This window comes from Pyrus communis, chromosome 11, assembly GCF_963583255.1.
Source record: "Pyrus communis chromosome 11, drPyrComm1.1, whole genome shotgun sequence".
Classification (NCBI taxonomy): domain Eukaryota; kingdom Viridiplantae; phylum Streptophyta; class Magnoliopsida; order Rosales; family Rosaceae; genus Pyrus; species Pyrus communis.
This window is the reverse complement of record NC_084813.1, coordinates 23,938,287-23,956,858: the sequence shown is the minus strand read 5'-3', so window position 1 is coordinate 23,956,858 and position 18,572 is coordinate 23,938,287. Positions and strand designations below refer to the sequence as shown.

General features: G+C 39.3%; 2 protein-coding genes and 1 pseudogene across 3 annotated transcripts; 1 reads left to right on the top strand and 2 right to left on the bottom strand.

Annotated features, from left to right (window-relative positions):
• The first annotated feature begins 236 nt into the window (after positions 1 to 236).
• On the top strand, positions 237 to 4,847 carry LOC137707455 (starch synthase 2, chloroplastic/amyloplastic-like). Of its 2 annotated transcripts, none has more exons than XM_068446329.1 (9): positions 237 to 663; positions 842 to 1,130; positions 1,260 to 1,809; positions 1,883 to 1,947; positions 2,157 to 2,234; positions 2,338 to 2,448; positions 3,236 to 3,280; positions 3,386 to 3,559; positions 3,700 to 4,847. In XM_068446329.1, exons 1-9 carry the CDS (start codon positions 575 to 577, stop codon positions 4,654 to 4,656), a joined length of 2,358 nt encoding a protein of 785 aa, XP_068302430.1. In that variant the 5' UTR covers positions 237 to 574; the 3' UTR covers positions 4,657 to 4,847. The 2 variants fall into 2 exon arrangements, with proteins under 2 accessions (XP_068302430.1, XP_068302431.1); XM_068446330.1 differs by having other exon boundaries at positions 241 to 433.
• A 243-nt stretch (positions 4,848 to 5,090) lies between these two features.
• Positions 5,091 to 8,403, bottom strand: LOC137707456 (defective in cullin neddylation protein AAR3-like). The gene is made up of 9 exons (XM_068446331.1): positions 8,120 to 8,403; positions 7,178 to 7,307; positions 6,956 to 7,007; positions 6,771 to 6,846; positions 6,481 to 6,563; positions 6,067 to 6,163; positions 5,859 to 5,904; positions 5,665 to 5,753; positions 5,091 to 5,553 (listed from the first exon to the last, which is right to left on the bottom strand). Exons 1-9 carry the CDS (start codon positions 8,175 to 8,177, stop codon positions 5,213 to 5,215), a joined length of 972 nt encoding a protein of 323 aa, XP_068302432.1. The 5' UTR covers positions 8,178 to 8,403; the 3' UTR covers positions 5,091 to 5,212.
• Positions 8,404 to 13,007: 4,604 nt separating this feature from the next.
• Positions 13,008 to 17,604, bottom strand: LOC137709258 (disease resistance protein RPV1-like; annotated as a pseudogene).
• Positions 17,605 to 18,572: the final 968 nt, after the last annotated feature.

The window sequence follows — 18,572 nt, the reverse complement described above, 5'->3', positions numbered from 1 at the left end:
TCTGCGTTTTTTTTTAGTTTTTTTCTTTTTTTTCTTTTTGGTTAAGAAGATTCAGGTTTTTTTAAAAAAAATAATTTTTTTTTTTACCACATGGCACACAGATGGCAGCCACGTGGTACAAATGTGGCTGCCACATCAGCTCTTAACGGATCAATGGATGAAAAATGTAACGGAGGTGCTATATTGAAATAAAATAGTACGTGAGGTATAAAAATGAAATGTTTTAAAGATGTTATATGAGGTTGTAAATGATCTCAAACTTGAAGGGTTATTATGTAATTTACCCAAATTTTTTTTTGACAATGTCACCATATCTATAAACCTCGTTAAATACTCCTTTTTCGCTTCACGAGGATGCCAAGGAAGCCCAGGCCCACCACAGAAGCAGAGTGTCTGGCAGAAGAATCACGGTTGAGCAAGGACTCTGTTTGTGGTCAGTAGACACTACCATCCTCATTTCTTCCCCAATTTCCATCAGCAAATTTGAGCCCTTCCATGATTTCCCCTTCTTCAGTGGGACCCATCTCAACGACCCTCCTCCCCGATTGTTCTGTTGCTTTTTCTATCCCCGTCCATGGTTTCTCTTTCCCCCGTTTCAGTTTCGCCTCCGATTCGTCATCATTGTTCAATCCGGCTTCGTTTTCCCACAATTTCCTCGATTGGGTTTGTTTCTGATTGAATTTCCTCAACTGGGTTTGCTTTATTTTCAGCGGAATCGCCCTCAGTGTGTTGTATCCGGTCTATGACCTCCTGCTAGCCGAACACACTGTCTAATGGCTTCCATTGGGTCTCTGCCTATTATAATAGAGACCAAGACTGACAGCTCTGTGCTTGTTCGCAGCATTATTAATCGCCGGCTCAGATTCCCATTCTTGACGAATCGTCCAAGAAGCTCCATTGAAGTTGGTGGGATCAATGCTTCTGCAGGTGGGTCTTCGGAAGCAGCGGGAATGTGCAGAGGACAGAATGATTGGTGCTCAAGAGGGAATCTTTGGAGGATTAAGCCGCTTAATGCGATTGGAAAGAGCTCCGCGCAAGGTGAGGACGGCGGCGAGCCGGAGGATCCCCTTCAGGCCACCATTGAAAAGAGCAAGAAGGTTCTTGCTACTCAAAGAGAACTGCTTCAACAGGTAATTTCAGAAATTAGTCTCTTTTGTAAAGAAAGTAAATAATTTTAGGCCACAAGATTGCATCTTTTATGCTTTTTTTAGTAGTTTGGGATAGTTCAAAATTTGGAATAAGCAAATTTGGGTTTGCAGATTGCTGAAAGAAGGAAATTGGTATCTTCTATACAAAGTAGTGATACAAGCCAAGAAGAAGAGGAAGCTTCTTTTGAACAGGGGAACGAATCGGTTTCGAATGCAAAAAGTTCTTCAAGTAGTGGTGATGATACGGTTGAAGACCAAATTGGCAGCATTGCTTCGAGCGGCTATGAGCATTCAACTGAAGAAAAGGAGTTCGAAACCGTGCCTTCTGCTCTTAGTAGAGGGCTTGATGAAATAGAAATGGATCATGGAGATGCTTTACCTTTTAATAAGTCTCCCATTGAGCTAGAGTCCAGTAAGCATGTGAGTACGGATAGTTCCAAGACAGAGTGGTCTGATGGTTTGCCATCTTTTCTTACAAACCTTGAGTCGTCAACGCTAAAAGATGAGGAGCTTGTTGATCTGAAAGAACCAAGTGTAGAGGAGGTCCATGATGAGGCAGCTGGTTTTACCATTGAAGACGTAAAGCCCCCTCCTTTGGCGGGTCCTAATGTCATGAATGTCATATTAGTAGCTGCAGAATGTGCTCCATGGTCGAAAACAGGTAATGTTCCGTAGGACCAGATTGTGAGATGGCAATGTCCTTTATAGAGACTGAAAATGAAGAATTCTTTTAGGTGGGCTTGGAGATGTTGCTGGGGCTTTGCCAAAGGCTTTGGCTCGGCGTGGACACAGGGTCATGGTAATGCATGTCTCTTTTGTAATATGTAACTTATTTCCCAAATTTCCCTGTTCAGTAGTTTCATGGAAAATGAGCTGGGAATATAATGAGTTAGGCATGGGGATGAAGTAAACTGACATTTCCAGCACCTTGCATTTGATTTATTTTTGAATGGCTGTTAAACCCAGAGTCTCTCCCTCCATCTCTCTCTCTCTCTCTCTCTCACATAGGTTGTGGCACCTCTTTATGGTGATTATGCGGAACCCCAACATTCAGGAGTTCGGAAAGTATATAAAGTTGCTGGCCAGGTGGGCAGCATCTGCAGCATTTGACTGTAACTAATATTCTATCAAAGTTATGAATTAGATACATTTTAACTACTCTTCGTCTAACAAATAACTTACTTTGCAGGATATGGAGGTAGCATATTTCCAAGCCTATATTGATGGTGTAGATTTTGTCTTCATTGAATCTGCTGTGTTCCGTCACATGGAGAATAATATATATGCAGGAAAGCGTGAGGTAAGATATTTTGTTCTCATTTTAGCTTCAATTGCTTCTCAAGAGGGATAAACAATGTTCATCTTATTTAGATTAATATTAGATTACTTTTGCCATGCTAATGCGACAGAATTATCATTAGAGACTTGTATTGAAGAACCACTATCACTTAAAAGAATGACTCTGACTTAGTGACACCTCTTTCTTCTAAAAACTTTTAACATCTATGTCATTTGTACTCCTCGTTAACGAAGATTGGTTGGCTAATTGTTTACTATTGTATCAGGATATAAATGTGTAAGGTCTGTCCAGATGGTACTCGGATGGGCTTAGTTTCTTAAGCAAAAAACAAAGTTTAGGCTGGGTTTGGGATTTTAAATTAGACCTCATGTAGCCTTGTGCAGCTCAAGATTTATTCCTTAAAGTATATTTTTTCAAGAATCGGTTAGAATTGATTAGGACTTGCTCAGACACACTCTAATCTTAACCTTTTTTATTAGAAATGAGAAGGTAAACTAAACGTAGATAACTTTGTGTGTGAACATTTACAAGATAGGCTGCAGCGGCTGCACAGATAACCAAATAAATAGATTAAGTCTATATAATCAAATAAATAAATTGAGCCTAAGCTTGGCTGGCTTCTCAACCTTGATGGTGATCCTGTTTCGATTCTTGCTGATTACAGTGTTGATTTGGGGTATCGTCACTTTAAATAAGATTATAAATTCCTTTTTGCAATATGGACCTCTGTTATTTGCCTGCCATTTTAATGCAAATTGAGTTACTTTTCTTTGGATTTATGGTGCAGGATATTTTAAAACGCATGGTGTTATTTTGCAAGGCAGCAGTTGACGTACACCGGCTCACCCCTTTGTTTAGACTCTGTAGAGTTAAATTAGCAAATGCTATTTTCCATTTTATCTGTTAAGACATAACAAAACAAAAAAACTGGTTGCAGGTCCCTTGGCTTGTCCCCTGTGGTGGTGCTTGTTATGGTGATGGGAACTTGGCTTTCATTGCAAATGATTGGCATACTGCATTGTTGCCGGTGTATTTGAAGGCATATTATCGAGACAATGGCTTAATGATATATACAAGGTCCATCCTTGTAATCCATAACATAGCTCACCAGGTTAGTTCATTGATAAAAGTTAATTTAACTGAAACTTATTTTCAAGTCATTTTATTGTCTAATGGAAACATGAGCTAAATTTGCATCGTAGGTTGTTAGACAGTAAGCTATGAACTAAGTTCCTAGTGTATTTTATCCAGGGTCGGGGGCCAGTAGCTGATTTCTCCTTCGTTGATCTTCCGGGACACTACCTGGACCTTTTCAAATTGTATGACCCTATTGGAGGTGAGCACTTCAATATCTTTGCAGCTGGTCTGAAGACAGCAGACCGTGTGGTTACTGTAAGTCATGGATATGCGTGGGAGCTTAAAACGGTTGCAGGTGGTTGGGGATTACATGGGATCATAAATGAGAATGACTGGAAATTCAGAGGCATTGTTAATGGAATTGACACAAAAGAATGGAACCCACAGCATGATGCTTTCTTGAAATCAGATGGTTACACGAACTACTCCCTGGAGACACTCAAGTTTGGCAAGGCTCAGTGTAAGGCGGCGTTACAGAAGGAACTAGGTTTACCAATCCGTGAGGATGTCCCAGTAATTGGTTTCATTGGGAGGCTAGATCACCAGAAGGGTGTCGATCTCATAGCAGAGGCAATTCCGTGGATGATGGGTCAGGATGTGCAACTAATCATGTTAGGCTCTGGGAGACCTGACCTGGAAGAGATGCTCAGGGCATTCGAACACCAACACCAAGACAAGGTAAGGGGATGGGTTGGGTTTTCTGTACAAACAGCTCACAGGATAACTGCCGGCGCAGACATTTTGCTCATGCCGTCAAGATTTGAGCCGTGTGGACTGAACCAACTATACGCTATGAACTATGGGACAGTTCCAGTTGTTCATGCAGTTGGTGGACTGAAAGATACCGTGCATCCTTTCAATCCGTACGAGGAGTCGGGACTTGGATGGACATTTGACAGCGCTGAGGTCGGTAAGCTAATCCATGCATTAGGGAACTGCTTATATACTTACCGAGAGTACAAGCAGAGCTGGGAAGGAATCCAGAGACGAGGGATGATGCAAGACCTGAGTTGGGACCGTGCTGCTCAGAATTATGAGGAGGTTCTTGTGGCTGCAAAGTACCAATGGTGAGCTATTGCAAGTTCTGTCCGAGCACATCGACCCGCCAAGGTTCTGTTAAGGAAAATAACTACGGTCGTTGTTACCATGTAAATTTTGTTCGGACTCTTCTTTTTTTCTGATCAATCACACGGTTGCTCTTTGTACTCAGTCTGGCATGCGAAAGTGAAAAAATGATAGTTGTTTCTCACCCATGTTTTTAATCAGTGTTGCTTCTTATCGCTATTGGAAGCCATATTCTAATCTGATCTAAACTATGAGAAAAAGTTTCGAACTTGGAGGTAGATGGGAGCACATTGTCTTAGTCAACTTGGTTACGCGTAGGTCCTCAGAAACGTCACCTTATGTTGCAATTTGCGAGTTTGAAGAGGATGAGCAAAACAAAAATCGCCATTTCCATAAGACTCGGACACACCAGGAATACAAACTAAATTTATTAGTTTTATCAATCCGAATAGTCACTAAGCGAACAAATTGATAAGATAGACTAACTCTAATTTGTGTTCCAAAGCATCCAAATATATCAAACCGCATCTCCTTGTAAAAGACACATTCGATGTTTGCTACTCTACGAAAATGAAACTCCCCTCTCCCGATCAAACTGCAGACAGGAACGTGTAGAAAGCAGTCCTGCAAAGCCCTTCAACAGGCAACCTTCAACCGCGCATGGAGATTTTGAAGAATTCAGTGGACTGCTATGTCTTACGGTTTCCATGGAATCATCCACAGTATTTCCTGATGTAGTATCGTCCCAGTTTGCTGGTATGCATGACATTGCACGACTTTTTTTAGTGCTTAATGCAGGATTCCAGTCTGTACAGTGTGGGAACAGGGTGGGTGAGGATACCATTTCATCGATCTGCATGTCCCCAGGTAACTTTCTCTTCAAACCGGGTAAAATCTTCAATCCTGCATCACAATATTATTAGGACGAAGGCCTGGGACGTTCCACCAAATACAAGCCTCGCATTAGCTAAAGTAGTGAAAAATGGGTCTGAGCTTGGAAGTATAGTGACGTACCAGGAAGAGGGTCATCATATGTACATGACCAGGATTCTGAATCACCGCAGTTACAGTTGAAGCTAGAGTTATTGTTAGATCCCAAAACCCTGCAAGACAAAAAGTCTGTTCAAGTATACATTTACGTAGACCTATCATTATGAGTATTTAGACTCACATTATGAGCTATTATTATGAGGGTACAGAGATCAAACCTGTACATATGTTCAACGAAGTCATCTATTAAAACAGGCCAAGCTCCTGCAAAAAGATTAAAGCAATGATCCTTCAGATAGGAGTCTCATATCTGATGGACTCAAGGGGCAATTTGAATTTATTTATAGTTATTCATGTAATTTGCTGACAATCTAACATGCTTAGATAGAAAGGAGTACGCATCAGTGTAAGACTGATGATATATACCTTCAGGATCATACCCTTCCAGATTTTCATGCACACAGCGGCTAAAAGCTAAAACTTGCCGCCATGTATCTTCAGAGATGTTATGCCGCTGATTTTTCTAAGAGGAATACCAAAGATTAGTTGCCTTGTAATACAGAAACACTTCATGCACATGAACCCAAAAAACATTATGTTCTTAAATTTCAAATAATTTTGCATTTAACATGCAGAATTCTTGGTTCTAGCCACTACACTGTTGACAATTTCGCTTCGGTCTGTATATAACTTTATATCTCAACCAGCTACATGACATAGAAACATGAATTCTTGGTTCTAGAACTTCTAGCCATGGTCACCATCAGCAAGACAATCATTACTATATCGACAAAACATAGTAGCAAGCATTGAGTTACAGAAACCTTAGAATGTTTGTACCTCAACAAAATCACACCATTGATTCAGCAACCGAAACCTCCCAGCTAGGACAAATCTCCATGCAGTCACTGCCTTATTTACAGCTGCAAATAATTCAAGAAAACAAGAAAGGCAAAGTAGGGTTTTCATATTGCAGGGAATGAACAAAAACGTTTAAGAACAATCGAGGGTTGAAGAAAATAAGTTATAATTCAAGAAAACAAGAAAGGCAAAGTAGCGTGTTCATATTGCAGGGAATGAACAAAAACATTTAAGAACTATCGAGGGTTGAAGAAAATAAGATAACTTACTGATATTCTTCTGACCATTTTCACGGCACATGAAGAAAACAAAGTCATAGAAACGTGAGTATTCAGAAAAGTCTGCCTGCAGAGGGAGGTTTTTCTTTTGTCAGGAACTCATTGAGTCATGTAAACTAACCTCACACATCAATTAACAAGAATCTACTTTAAAGACTTCGATAAATAAATTTTACCATCAAATCCAGACGCAACATTAGCTTGAGAACTTCATCAAAAATTGATATCCTGTCAAAGCGAACAGTTTACTATTCAATCAACTGATAAAGAAAAGGGGAAACAAAATGCTCGAAGGCTAAAATAAAAGCATGATGCAGGATGACCTCATCCTAAGGGCTCTCCAAATTATGTTTTGTCTCTTAACTCTAGCTTCTATATAAAGAATCAAAGATATATACCTAGCGTGTAGTTTTGATTCCAGCAGATTTAAGAGCTGAGTTAACGCCTCCCTTGAATATTTAGCCATCTGTGAATCATCATTTTCTCTATAACCTTCCACATGACCATATCCATTTCCTGTCCTGATATCTGCAATTTAACGGTCAGCATTCCTACTCGAGACTCATCAACAATCTAAACTGAAATTTACATAATGACTGGTTATACTTATACACAGAACTGGAGACTAAAACAACTCGTATCTAATCAAATTGAAAACAGAAATTTCTGAAAATACCTAACGAAAAGAAAGCTATTCTTCCCGCATACAGGTAGAGTTTTTGAGTAAGTATAGCCATGTAAAAACTAAATGAAACCAGAAATGCATTTGCTTTATTTCCTAAGATAGTTAATAATAACCGAAAACATTTTTAATAATTCACAGCCAAATGCAGTTAGCCACAAAAGGGTAACCTTTCGAGCAATGAAACTGATAGTCGATCAAAGACCCGAAGACAAAGGCAGCAAGAAATACACAGCCTTTGCACCATATCTATCACAAAGATACAGTATTTCACACAATGGAACCTCAAACAAGTAAATTCACGTGTTAAATCAGCTCAATGCATGTGTTCTCCACACTTTCTCGGCAACCAAACAGAAAATAATTAACAACCCAACTTCAGTTAGGAAAACACCGCAAAGGTAACGTATTTATTTTCAAATTTCTCGCACCAAGTTGAAAACTTTCAGAAACCCATTAGAAAGAAGTTAAAGGTTCAACAAATCCACGGCTTTCTACCCAAAAAAAAAAAAAAAAAAACCAAAAATTCAAATTTCACAGCCGTTGAACAACCATGATGGAAAGAATTAAAGCTAAATACGAATTGGGAGAATTTAATCAGTGAAACAACAATCAAAGAAATTATAAAAAAAAAAAAAGGGTGGAGCAAAATGATTACCGCAGAATCGGCGATAAATCTCAAAGATGTCGAAACGAGTGGACCCGGACGGATCCATACAGCTCCGGGGAGATTAGAGTTTCCAGGAAGAAGGAGGTGGTTGACCTCTGGTCTCCACCACAACGCCAATTATCAGCTACCGACCCCCGTTCTCTTTCTCTCTCTCTCTGGTTTTTCTCTCCTATTTCAGTTGGGTGTGTTGATGTGTAAGTTTGAGCGAGCGAGAGAGAGAGGATGTTGTGAACCGGATCTGCCAGCCCAGTCTGTTGGGCGGGCTTTATATTGGTGGGCATCGGAAATTCGGTTGGCTCCATCCGAAAGCTAGTAAAAATAAGCAAATACAAGAGTGCAGAGTCGAAAAGGGAGTGCGAAAATTCGGTTGGCGTATCTTAAGTCTCCTTTTGCATTTAAGTTTAAACTCTGTTTTCTAAAATTTAGATTAAAGTAATTAGAATATGACTTGAATTAAAAGTGGCTAAAGAGTGATTTCTTCTGCACCCTAATCAGAAAACATTTTTATCTTTAATTGTAAACAATCCGACAAGTATTTTTTAAACAAAGTTGAATAATTAAACTAACTTCATCCTATGAGAAGAGGAATCGAATCTAGGTGTAAAGTGGACACCACAGTTGTAGCTAATTATTAGCTTATTCACGCCTTTATTTTTTAGATATTTTTAGTTGTCTTGAATTTCAATTCAAGTATAATTTTTGGAATGTTAGGGTATGTCGGCAATGTTTTACAAAACAATTGTTTAAGAACCGTTTTGTAAAACGAATGACAAATGGGATTTGAGAATGCGCATGGTACTTTAGTCCGAAAATGATTTCGGAAAACGAAAACATTGAAAACGCATCTGGTATCAAATGTGAATATATATTATAGAGAAAATTTATGTTTGGTAGTAATGGTTGTCGTGGCGGTAAAAATGGTCTTGTTGAGACGAGAGTGGTGTTGATAGAAATGATGGTTGGAATAGTGGCAGTAGTGGTGAGAATAAAGATATTAGCAGTGGTGGAATACAGGTGGTGGCAATAGCAAGGTAGAGGGCAATGGGGAAGTGAATGATGGTGGTCATGGCGATGGTGGAAGAGGATGGTTGTGTTAACAAAGGTTGTGAAATGGTGGTTGGGAGGTAGGGATGATGGCGGCAGAGATGGTGGAGGTGGTGGTGGCCATAGTGAGGGTAATGGGTTGGAGAATGTGGTGACACCTTTGATGATGGTGGTGGTGGTGGTGCGAGATGGTGGTAATGGTGGTAGTGGTGGTGGCCACAACGATGAGATGGTGGAGGTAGTAATGGCCATGGTGGTGGTGTTATGGCGATGCATAATATGGTGGTGGTGATGGTGGCGTGAAGGTACAAGTTTTGGTGGTCATGTTAAGACGTACGGTGGCGGTAATGTAGGTTGTGGCAACGTTGAGACAGTGGAGGTGGTGGTGGTCGTGGTGGCGATGTTGATGATGGTTGAAGATATCGTAGTGGCAACAATGGTGGTGGGAGGTGGTAGTACGAAAAATTATGGCCGTGGTGGAGGTGATGGTGAGATGGTGGAGAATATGGTGGTAGTGATAATAATGATTATAGTAGTGGCATACATGATGTTATTTTATATTAACTTTGTTTTATAATATATCTTTTATTTTTTTATTATTTTGAAAAACAAAGGAAACAACAATTTGATGTTCTACAGAATTTAGACTAAATATTTCTTTTTTGCATTTTTCGTTTTCTACTATATTTTCACAAAATAGTCTACCGAATGTCTTTTTTACCCGTTTTGATATCTGAAAAATGAAAAATAGTTTTGCAAAACATTAACTTTTTTTTTTTTTGGTAGAGACGGATTAGGCATGATTAGCTCTTCGTCAACAGTCGCATGCGAGACACCAACCCTCTCTCAAAGGAGAAATGACCGTTGCACTCAGAACCCCCCCCCCCCCCCCCGCCCGTCCCAAAGGAGAAAGGACCGTTGCAAAACATTAACTGACCGACCCTTAGCTTCTTTCCTTGTATATTTTGAAAAAATGGTAGCTTCTTTCCTTGTATATTTTGAAAAAATGGATTTTGATGTAGGGAAATTGTAACCTTATAATTAACATGACCAAACTAAACTATTTTCTCTAGGTGGGAAGCTTGCCTTATTCCTTCAAAGAATTAACTTTAATTGGTACCGCACCCTTTATATTGGCCTAAATCTAGATCCCTACTCGGTCTTTTCGCTCTCTCTAATTCTTAAAGCTTCAAAGACGACAAAAGCAATGTCTTCCCAATCGCAACCCACAGGCCCTTCCACCGACCCTCCACCGAACACTGCTACTCAACCGACAACGTCCTTCACACTGCACGCACACGACGTCGACTCCGACAATACGTCCGTTGTACTAGCCCTACCAGTTACCCCAGCGATGGCAGAAGGAGGAGGACCACCCCAACCCAACAGTTTCCTCGACTCTTATTTTTATCCAAATCCCCCGCCCGCCGCTGCCTTGGCGGCTGTGGCGCGCCTGTCGTTGGTGACGGCCTTGGCTGGGGCGACCCAGGCTTCGATAGAGGCCTTGCCGAAGGTGACTCTGACGGAGGAAACGTCGGCGGAGTGCTGTATCTGCCTGAAGAAGTTGGAGGTCGGGGAGGAAGCCAAGGAGATGCCATGTGACCATAGGTTTCATCCGGTTTGCATTGATAGCTGGCTCGAGAGGCGTCCTTCCTGCCCGCTTTGCCGGTTTTCGATGCCTACGAGGGCGGAGGCGGCCGCACAAGGGCGAGGACATCAGACCAACAGGTGGGATTCGATTGAAATGGTTGATTAGGGTTCCGTGAGTGCTAGAGACTCATGGAATAATATAGTCGTGTTACCTTTTTTCCTTTTTTTTTTAAATGTTGTGTTACTTAATTAGTTTAAATTAGGTATTAGATAATGTTTATCTTATATATATGAGTAATACTACATGACACTAGTTTTTTTTTTTCCTTCTTCTGGTACGAATACATATTTATAATAATTTTTTTAAATAATTTGATTGTTTATATTTTCATTCATCATTCGTACACTATTATTTAAAAAGTTAAAAAAAATTCAAAACCATTAAAAACATCAGACTGCAATGAAACAAAGTAAATTAGTACGTTTCTTTAAAAGAAACACCAATATTACTACTATTTAATCCACTGATTAAATAATTACGAATTATTCAATGGTTGGAACATATTAAACATCATATCATTCGCATCCTTGTGTTGTGGTGGCCTAACTACAAAACACCAGACGCATGAATATTATCATTTTCTCAGTCTTTTTTTTTTTTTTTTTTTTTCACTTTACACCTAACTTTTTAGAGGACTGTACCTAAATGACAACATGAATGACACTCTGTCATTATAAAGCACTGTATTACATAAATCTTTCATGAGACGATTGGGACATTATGATACATAATCTTTCAAAGTAAAGACATAAGTGTGAGGGGCCCCAACCTTCTCTGAAATTCCATCTCCAATTGATGGTATTTTCCTAAGTCACCGGCCTTTTTTTCAGCGAAAATAGTATCTCATGTTAGCATAACTTCTCATTTTAATTTTTGAGATTTAAAATCAATAAAAGTAGTTCTTAAGATTGTCCACCGTCAATCATTTTGATCATTATGTGGAAAGTCTCTATTAAATTGAAGAAACCACCGGTTCAAGTGGGAAGTGTTATTGGCACTCCAAAAATCTCATTATACACTCCTCATAAGTATATTTTTCTTTTATACTATAGAAAGTTTGGAGTGTAGAATGAGATTTTTGGAATTCTAATAATAATTCCCGTTCAAGTGAAGGATTTGATTTGACAAAAGCACCCTCAATTTTAATAGAAATGATTATAATGATTGATAATGGACAATTTCAAGGACCACTTCTATTGATTTCAAATTTCATAGACCAAACTGAGGAATACCATATCTTGAAAACCATTTTAGCTAAAAAGCCGGCCAGCAAAAAAACCAAACCTTAAGTTCTAGCATAAACCAAGATGACGATTTAAATAGCAGGTTTAAGCTAATTCAGGGCGTTACATCGGATGCCGTATTCTCTGCGGATGATAATGCAATAATCGCTTGTACCACATTGGCTTTCACTTTCGCAGTCTGGCAATCTGCGTCCAACCCTGTGCTCAGGTTTGTTCCTCGAATGCATTGGCTTGATAAGGAGGTTAGACCTTTTGCTTTTATGGGTGCCTCATATTCTAGCTGAGCTTAGAAAACTCTTGGGGGGATGGTGCTCAGTTTTGCGGGGTTCAATTGCTTATGTGCTACTTTCTTAGGTTTTCGGTTTTCTGAGCTCGTGCAGAAACTGTGAAGATATCGCTATGTCATTGCTTGTTGCTAACGCCACAGGTGAAACTTTTTGCATTTCGATACGTCTGCATATTTCATTGTCGACGAACTTTGCATTCACCAGTAGCTTAGTTAGTTAGTTATGGATGGAGGCTCTTGTTGAAACTTTTGTCACCTTTTCCTCGTTTGGAAACATATTCACAAACAAAAATTTTAAGCACCTTTGCCTGTGAAGAAAATCAAAGAGAACTTAATTAATTTTTTCTCGATTGAACGAACGGGAGCTGCTATCCACCCCACATTAACAAATACTACCGAAAACTGACAACTCAAGCTGTTAAAATTTCCCAATCTTTGGACATGTTTTGTTGTGATTGCCGCCCCTAAAGGGGTTTCCCACTCTTCCTACACCAAATACAGGCCACAGATGAAGAATGAATGAGTGAAAAAGGAAAAAAAAAAACTAAATAGAAGAGCCCTGAAAATATAGAGACCAGCTTGAAACTCGAAAGAGTCGCAAACAAAACACCATTTCCTCCCAAGTCCGCAGTCTTACTACCTTCATTCACCTCAATCTTCATGTAGTTTGGGTGCTGACGATGCGCCAATTACCTTAATCCTCATTACCTCTATGTCAAGGTGCTCCAAATATTGCTGCCTTCACTCTTCTTCCCCATAGCTTGACTCTGCAAGATCACTCAAATTTTCTAAATCATCGCTCTAGAGGACTCGCCCATCAGCCAGCGCCTCCTTGTGCTCATACTTGAGCCCTCAATATCAATCAAAGGTGCAGCGCTTCGAAACTGAGCCAACTCCCCAAAAGTGCTGAAATATCGCTATTTTTTACTTATACCAGTTCCCTCTACATCAAGGCGCTTCAAATACAACAAGTCCTCAGGCAACTTAGAAAGTTTTGAGCACCCACTGAGAGTGAGCCATTCAAGACTTAACAAATTGCAGATACTTTCCGGAAGATGGACAAGGTTTTTGCAGTTTTTCAGATTTAACGACACAAGCCCCTGAAGCCGTTCGATTGATTGGGGAAGCTCTCTGATAGATGTTTCATCCAGATCAAGGCTGGCTAATCTTTCCATATTTTCTACAATGTCCGGAAACACCTCAAACTTTGTACAACCAGAAAGAGAGAGACAATTAAGGGACTTAAGTTGACAAATTCTGCTTGTCAGACTCTTAAAGTCTTTGCTATACCGTAGCGTCAAAGTAACAATCCCGGTAAGATTATAAATTACCGATGGAAATTCTTTGATTGCAATCCCTGAAACATGAGGAAGCGATGGAAAATATCGGTTGGTAATGGTTTGACGATCTTGAATATATCCTTCATGCTCTGTAAGATAATTCAATGGTATCGGGTGTAATAACCAATCTATCTCTTTAGTTTTTTTAAATTTTGTTGCGTAAACAAACCAATCTAAGTGAAGCTCTGATAGGTTCTCCATAACTTCTAGAATCATAGGAAAATTAGGGCTTGAAGAGATCTCATACGAATGCTGCTTGGAAGAACCTTAAATCTTTCAGAACCCTTCAGGTTCAAAGTAACGAGCCCCGTAAAATTTTTAAGGGATGATGGCAGTTCTGCAATTCCAGTCCCATCTACATAAAGCTCTGATAGGTTCTCCATAACCTCAGGAATTTCTGGAAACCTCTCCAAATTTGAGCAGCCAGAAAGATTAAGGTTTCGAAGGGATCTCATATGAATGCTGCTCGGAAGACTATGAAGTTTTGTGCACTGCTCCAGACTCAAACGCTCAAGGTTTTGAAGAAAGAAAATTGATGGGCAAAGCTCTCTTACGGATGTTTCATCCAGGCAAAGCTCTTTTAAACCTTCCATATTCCACATTTTTCGGAAAGGCCTCAAGCTTTGAACAACCAGAAAGATAAAGAAATTTAAGCGACTTGAGTTGAACAATGCTGCTTGGAAGCATCTCAAGTTCTCTGCAGCATTCAAGGTTCAAAGTAACAAGCCCAGTAAGATTGTTAATTGATCGAGGCAGTTCTTTCATCGATGTCCCTCGCAAACGCAGCTTTGAAAGCTTCTCCATAACTTCTAAAATCTCTGGGAACTTCTCAATGTTTGAGCAAAAAGAAAGATTACGGGTTTCAAGAGATTTCATACAACTGATGCTTGAAATAGTCTGGAGTCTGTAGCACCAACTTAGATCCAAGAGGACAAGTTTTTCGAGAGCCCAAATGGATGGGTGAACCTCAGATAAACTTGTACAACCATCAAGAATTAGTTTCTCAAGATTTCTTGCCTTGGTGAAGTCGGGAGTTTCCTCCAGTTGAGAGCCTTTTAGATTGATAACTTTCAACTTTTCGAGAGGCTGTCGAAAAACTTTCGCGAAAACATGTGTTACATAACAAGGCATAACGAACTAAACCCATTTAAAAGAAACATATATATGTAAATGATGAATTAATGTACGTACCTTAGTTCCTTTCCAAAGGTGTTCAACACGACTATATTGCATGTCAAGGTCAACAAGATTCTCCTGGTTAAATTTGGACGACAAAGACTTTAGAGGGCAATTGGGGCAGAAAAGACAACTTAACTTTCCAAAAAGAAATCATATTGGTTTTCATAAACCCTTGGGGGTTTTGATGGTAAATAGTACGAGTGGACTCTGAGTAGTCTTAGTTATGTCATTTTAACAAAAGCCATATTTAATTCTATTACATTGTTTGAATGCGCCCAATGCACAATTATACTTTCAACTGCTTCCGTTGCCTGGATAACCAAAAATTGCAAATTGAGTGAGTACAAACCTAATTAAGATTGTAAAGCTAGTGCATGTTTCTTATGGATTTGTTCTTGGTCAAAGTTGAAGCTTTATTTATACTAATGACTTCTACTTAAGAAAAAGAAGGAGGTCATGAATATAATGTGTATTTTACCGTATTTTGATTTAACACATGACAGACATCTTCATATCTCCACAACCTACTGCGTTTCCCAGGTTCTTTAATACATTCTTAGTGAACAATTTCGCAACCCATTTCCTCTAGTAAATCATGCATCTCGAGTGTACCGTCAGATGAGATAGCTACAAGAGCTCTACCAACTAGAACATCTAATCCAGTATGGGGATGGAAGCCACAACCCTCCATAATGCTTGTTGCATAATCTTTTTTCATTTGTTTAAAGAAACATGCAATATCAAGAAATATTTCCTTCTGTAAATCGTCAAGTCCATCGAAGCTCGTTCTGAGGACTTTCTGAATTCCCAAGTGCGGGGTTCTCTCGATTTTCTTTAACTCGTCTTTCCACACAAGTACACTGTTGTTATCGAGAAAAGCTCCCAAGACTTTAAGTGCTAAGGGCAGACCTTGAGCATATTTTATGAAATGGCTTGACAATGTTTGTATTCTCCTGTGGGTTGCTTTGTACTGAAAGCATACTGCATAAAAAGTTCAAGAGCGTCGTCGTCATTTAACAATTCGGGCTTATATATCTGATCACCGACTCTACTTAGCGATTGCCTATCTCGAGTTGTTATAATGATTCGACTTCCGCCACCAAATGAAGGTTGTTTTCCAATTAAGGATTCAATTTGGGTTGAATTCTCTACATTATCAAGAACAAGTAGAACTTTTTTCTTACCTACTCTTGCCATCATCTTCTGAAAACCATATCTCAAAATCTCTGAACTCCCTAGCCTGGTATTTGTGATACTAGATAGAAGTTCTGCCTGCATATCGAGTGGCGCTTCACCTGCATCAACTGTCGGGAAACGTCCCTTGACATTATCGAGAAAGCAGCAACCTTCAAAGTGATGATTGATTCTGTCATACATAGCTCTGGCGATGGGTGGTTTTGCCTATACCGCCTATACCCCATATTCCAACAAAGCGAACATCATTCACCTCGGGACATAATAGTGAATCCATTTTCTGTAAGCGGGAATCCATTCCAACCAAGCCATTCTTTTCACTTGATGAGATGTTGATCAGTTTCTTGTGATGAAATTGAGGTTCTACCGTAAAACTAATTGGTAATATGGGGAGTAATCCAAGATCATATAAGCACATAACAAACCTTGTCTCTCACTGAGGTGGGACAACTGTCAACACACCCCCGCACGTGTGGCTGATTTTCAAGCCTACACGTGGACAACAACTGGATGACGTGGAGTGCGTGTGGCCGTTTGGCTTCACACGAGAACAACCCGCTCTGATACCATGATGAAATTGGGGTTCCACCATAAAATCAATTGGTCATATGGAGAGTAGCTCAAGATCATATAAGTATATAACAAACCTTGTCCCTGGACAACTCTCAACACGCCTCTGCACGTGTGGCGGATTTTCAAGCCTACATGTGGACAACAACTGGATGACGTGGAGCGCGTATGGCCGTTGCGCTTCACATATGGACAACCTTGCTCTGATACCACGATGAAATTAGGGTTCCACCATAAAACCAATTGGTCAAACAAAGAGTAGTCCAAAATCATATAAGTACATAGCAAACACTGTCCCTCACCACATAGGATAACTCTCAACACTACAATCAACTCAATAAGCTTGGCATCATCCCTGCGGAATTCGAAAAACAGTATTATTATAAAGTACCTGAGCAACAAGCAGTAATGTCGAAAATAGGAAACTGGCTAAAATTCTAAACCCGAACAATTGATAAGATTATGAAGGAGCGAGAGTTACTCGTAATTTCGCGAATCCAGCCAGATAAATTGGGGACTCTTCTCAGGGCGGAGCTCCAGCCCTGCATCTCTTCCATGTCGGCGTTAGAATCGTGTTCATGTTTAGAAAAAGCTTCCGCAAAACTTCCCTCAAGTTTACGAACATGAGATGGATCTACTCCGTAGAAAATAGGGACCACCATCTGCTCATGCGTATCCATGCAGTGCAGGATGTGGACAAGTTCTTTTAAGCACCATCTGGAAGAAGCATAGTTTTGAGAAAAAACTACAATCGAAAGCCTCGAGCCGCTAATAGCTTTTAGTAGCTGCGAAAGGTCGTTGCCTTTTCTGAACTCTTCGTCATCGATGAAGGTGTTGATTGAGTTGTGAACTAGAGCTTTGTACAGATGGCCGACGAAGGTGTTTGGAGTGTCTTCCCCTCTGAAATTCAGGAACACATCATATTTCCAATCAATAGCAGATGAAGACGACGATGAAGAAGCCATTGACAAGCACAGGATCGACAGCCCCTAAAGAAACTCAAGATTGCAGGTCAACGAACCCATTCATTGTTCTCACTGGAAAATGAGACCTTCAAGGGGGAGCTTGGAATGTTGACAAAAAAAAGAAACGGCCGGCTTAGGCTGAAGTCCAATTTCCATTTTTTAATTGCATCGGAATTTCCAATCAGAACTTTTGGAAAAGTTTAATCAATATCTCAAATTTTTGGAACATTTGTGCAATTTATTTTTCTTTTTTAATATTTAGTATGTTTAAACATGTATACATTCAATTGATTCGTAGTATACTATGTTCATCATTTCAATATATAAATGTACGTTAAATGTAAAAGCTAATGAATAAATTGTATAAAAAATATAATCAAAATACAGAATTAAATAATAATAAAACAGAATTAATAAATAACCATAAAATATTTGAATATTTAGAAGAAAAAAAAATTTATTACAATAAGTTGGAAACATAAATTTGAAACAATTCAGGTCGAAAGTTCAGAATTCCTATATGCATTCCAATTTCCATATGGATTCAGAAATGTTTGGATTCAAATTTCCAATTTCTATATGCATTCAAATTTCCATATCGATGCATCCAAGTTTCAAAAGTATTTGGATTCAAAATGGAAATCCAATAGCGGAATCAAAAATTTCAATCAAACTTTGCACCCCTGGTGGGCTAACTAATTAGTCATGAGTTATGACAGTTAATCACATTTGAGTTAAGACAGTTAGTTGTATGAATGTGTTTGTTTTTGGGGTAATTAATGTGCTTGTTTAATTACATTTAAGTTTGAATTTTTCTCCCCTTAGTTTATAATTTACAATATATGTCATCAAGTAAAAGAAAAGTTACTCTTTCAATAATTTTTTATCCTTGGTAGGTGATAGGATTTTTACCACCGTAGAAATAAAAACACACAAAATACTTATGAAAGAATAAGGTAGTTGTAATA

Excerpts from the sequence above, each read along its gene's own strand:
- LOC137707456 (XM_068446331.1), bottom strand. The coding sequence starts at position 8,177 with ATGGATCCGTCCGGGTCCACTCGTTTCGACATCTTTGAGATTTATCGC. Across the intron at positions 6,564-6,770 it reads AAATGGTCAGAAGAATATCA|CTGTAAATAAGGCAGTGACT; the intron begins GTAAGTTATCTT and ends AATTATTTGCAG. Across the intron at positions 5,905-6,066 it reads GGAAGGGTATGATCCTGAAG|GAGCTTGGCCTGTTTTAATA; the intron begins GTATATATCATC and ends ATCTTTTTGCAG.
- LOC137707455 (XM_068446329.1), top strand. The coding sequence starts at position 575 with ATGGTTTCTCTTTCCCCCGTTTCAGTTTCGCCTCCGATTCGTCATCAT. Across the intron at positions 1,948-2,156 it reads GGCGTGGACACAGGGTCATG|GTTGTGGCACCTCTTTATGG; the intron begins GTAATGCATGTC and ends TCTCTCACATAG. Across the intron at positions 3,560-3,699 it reads TCCATAACATAGCTCACCAG|GGTCGGGGGCCAGTAGCTGA; the intron begins GTTAGTTCATTG and ends TATTTTATCCAG.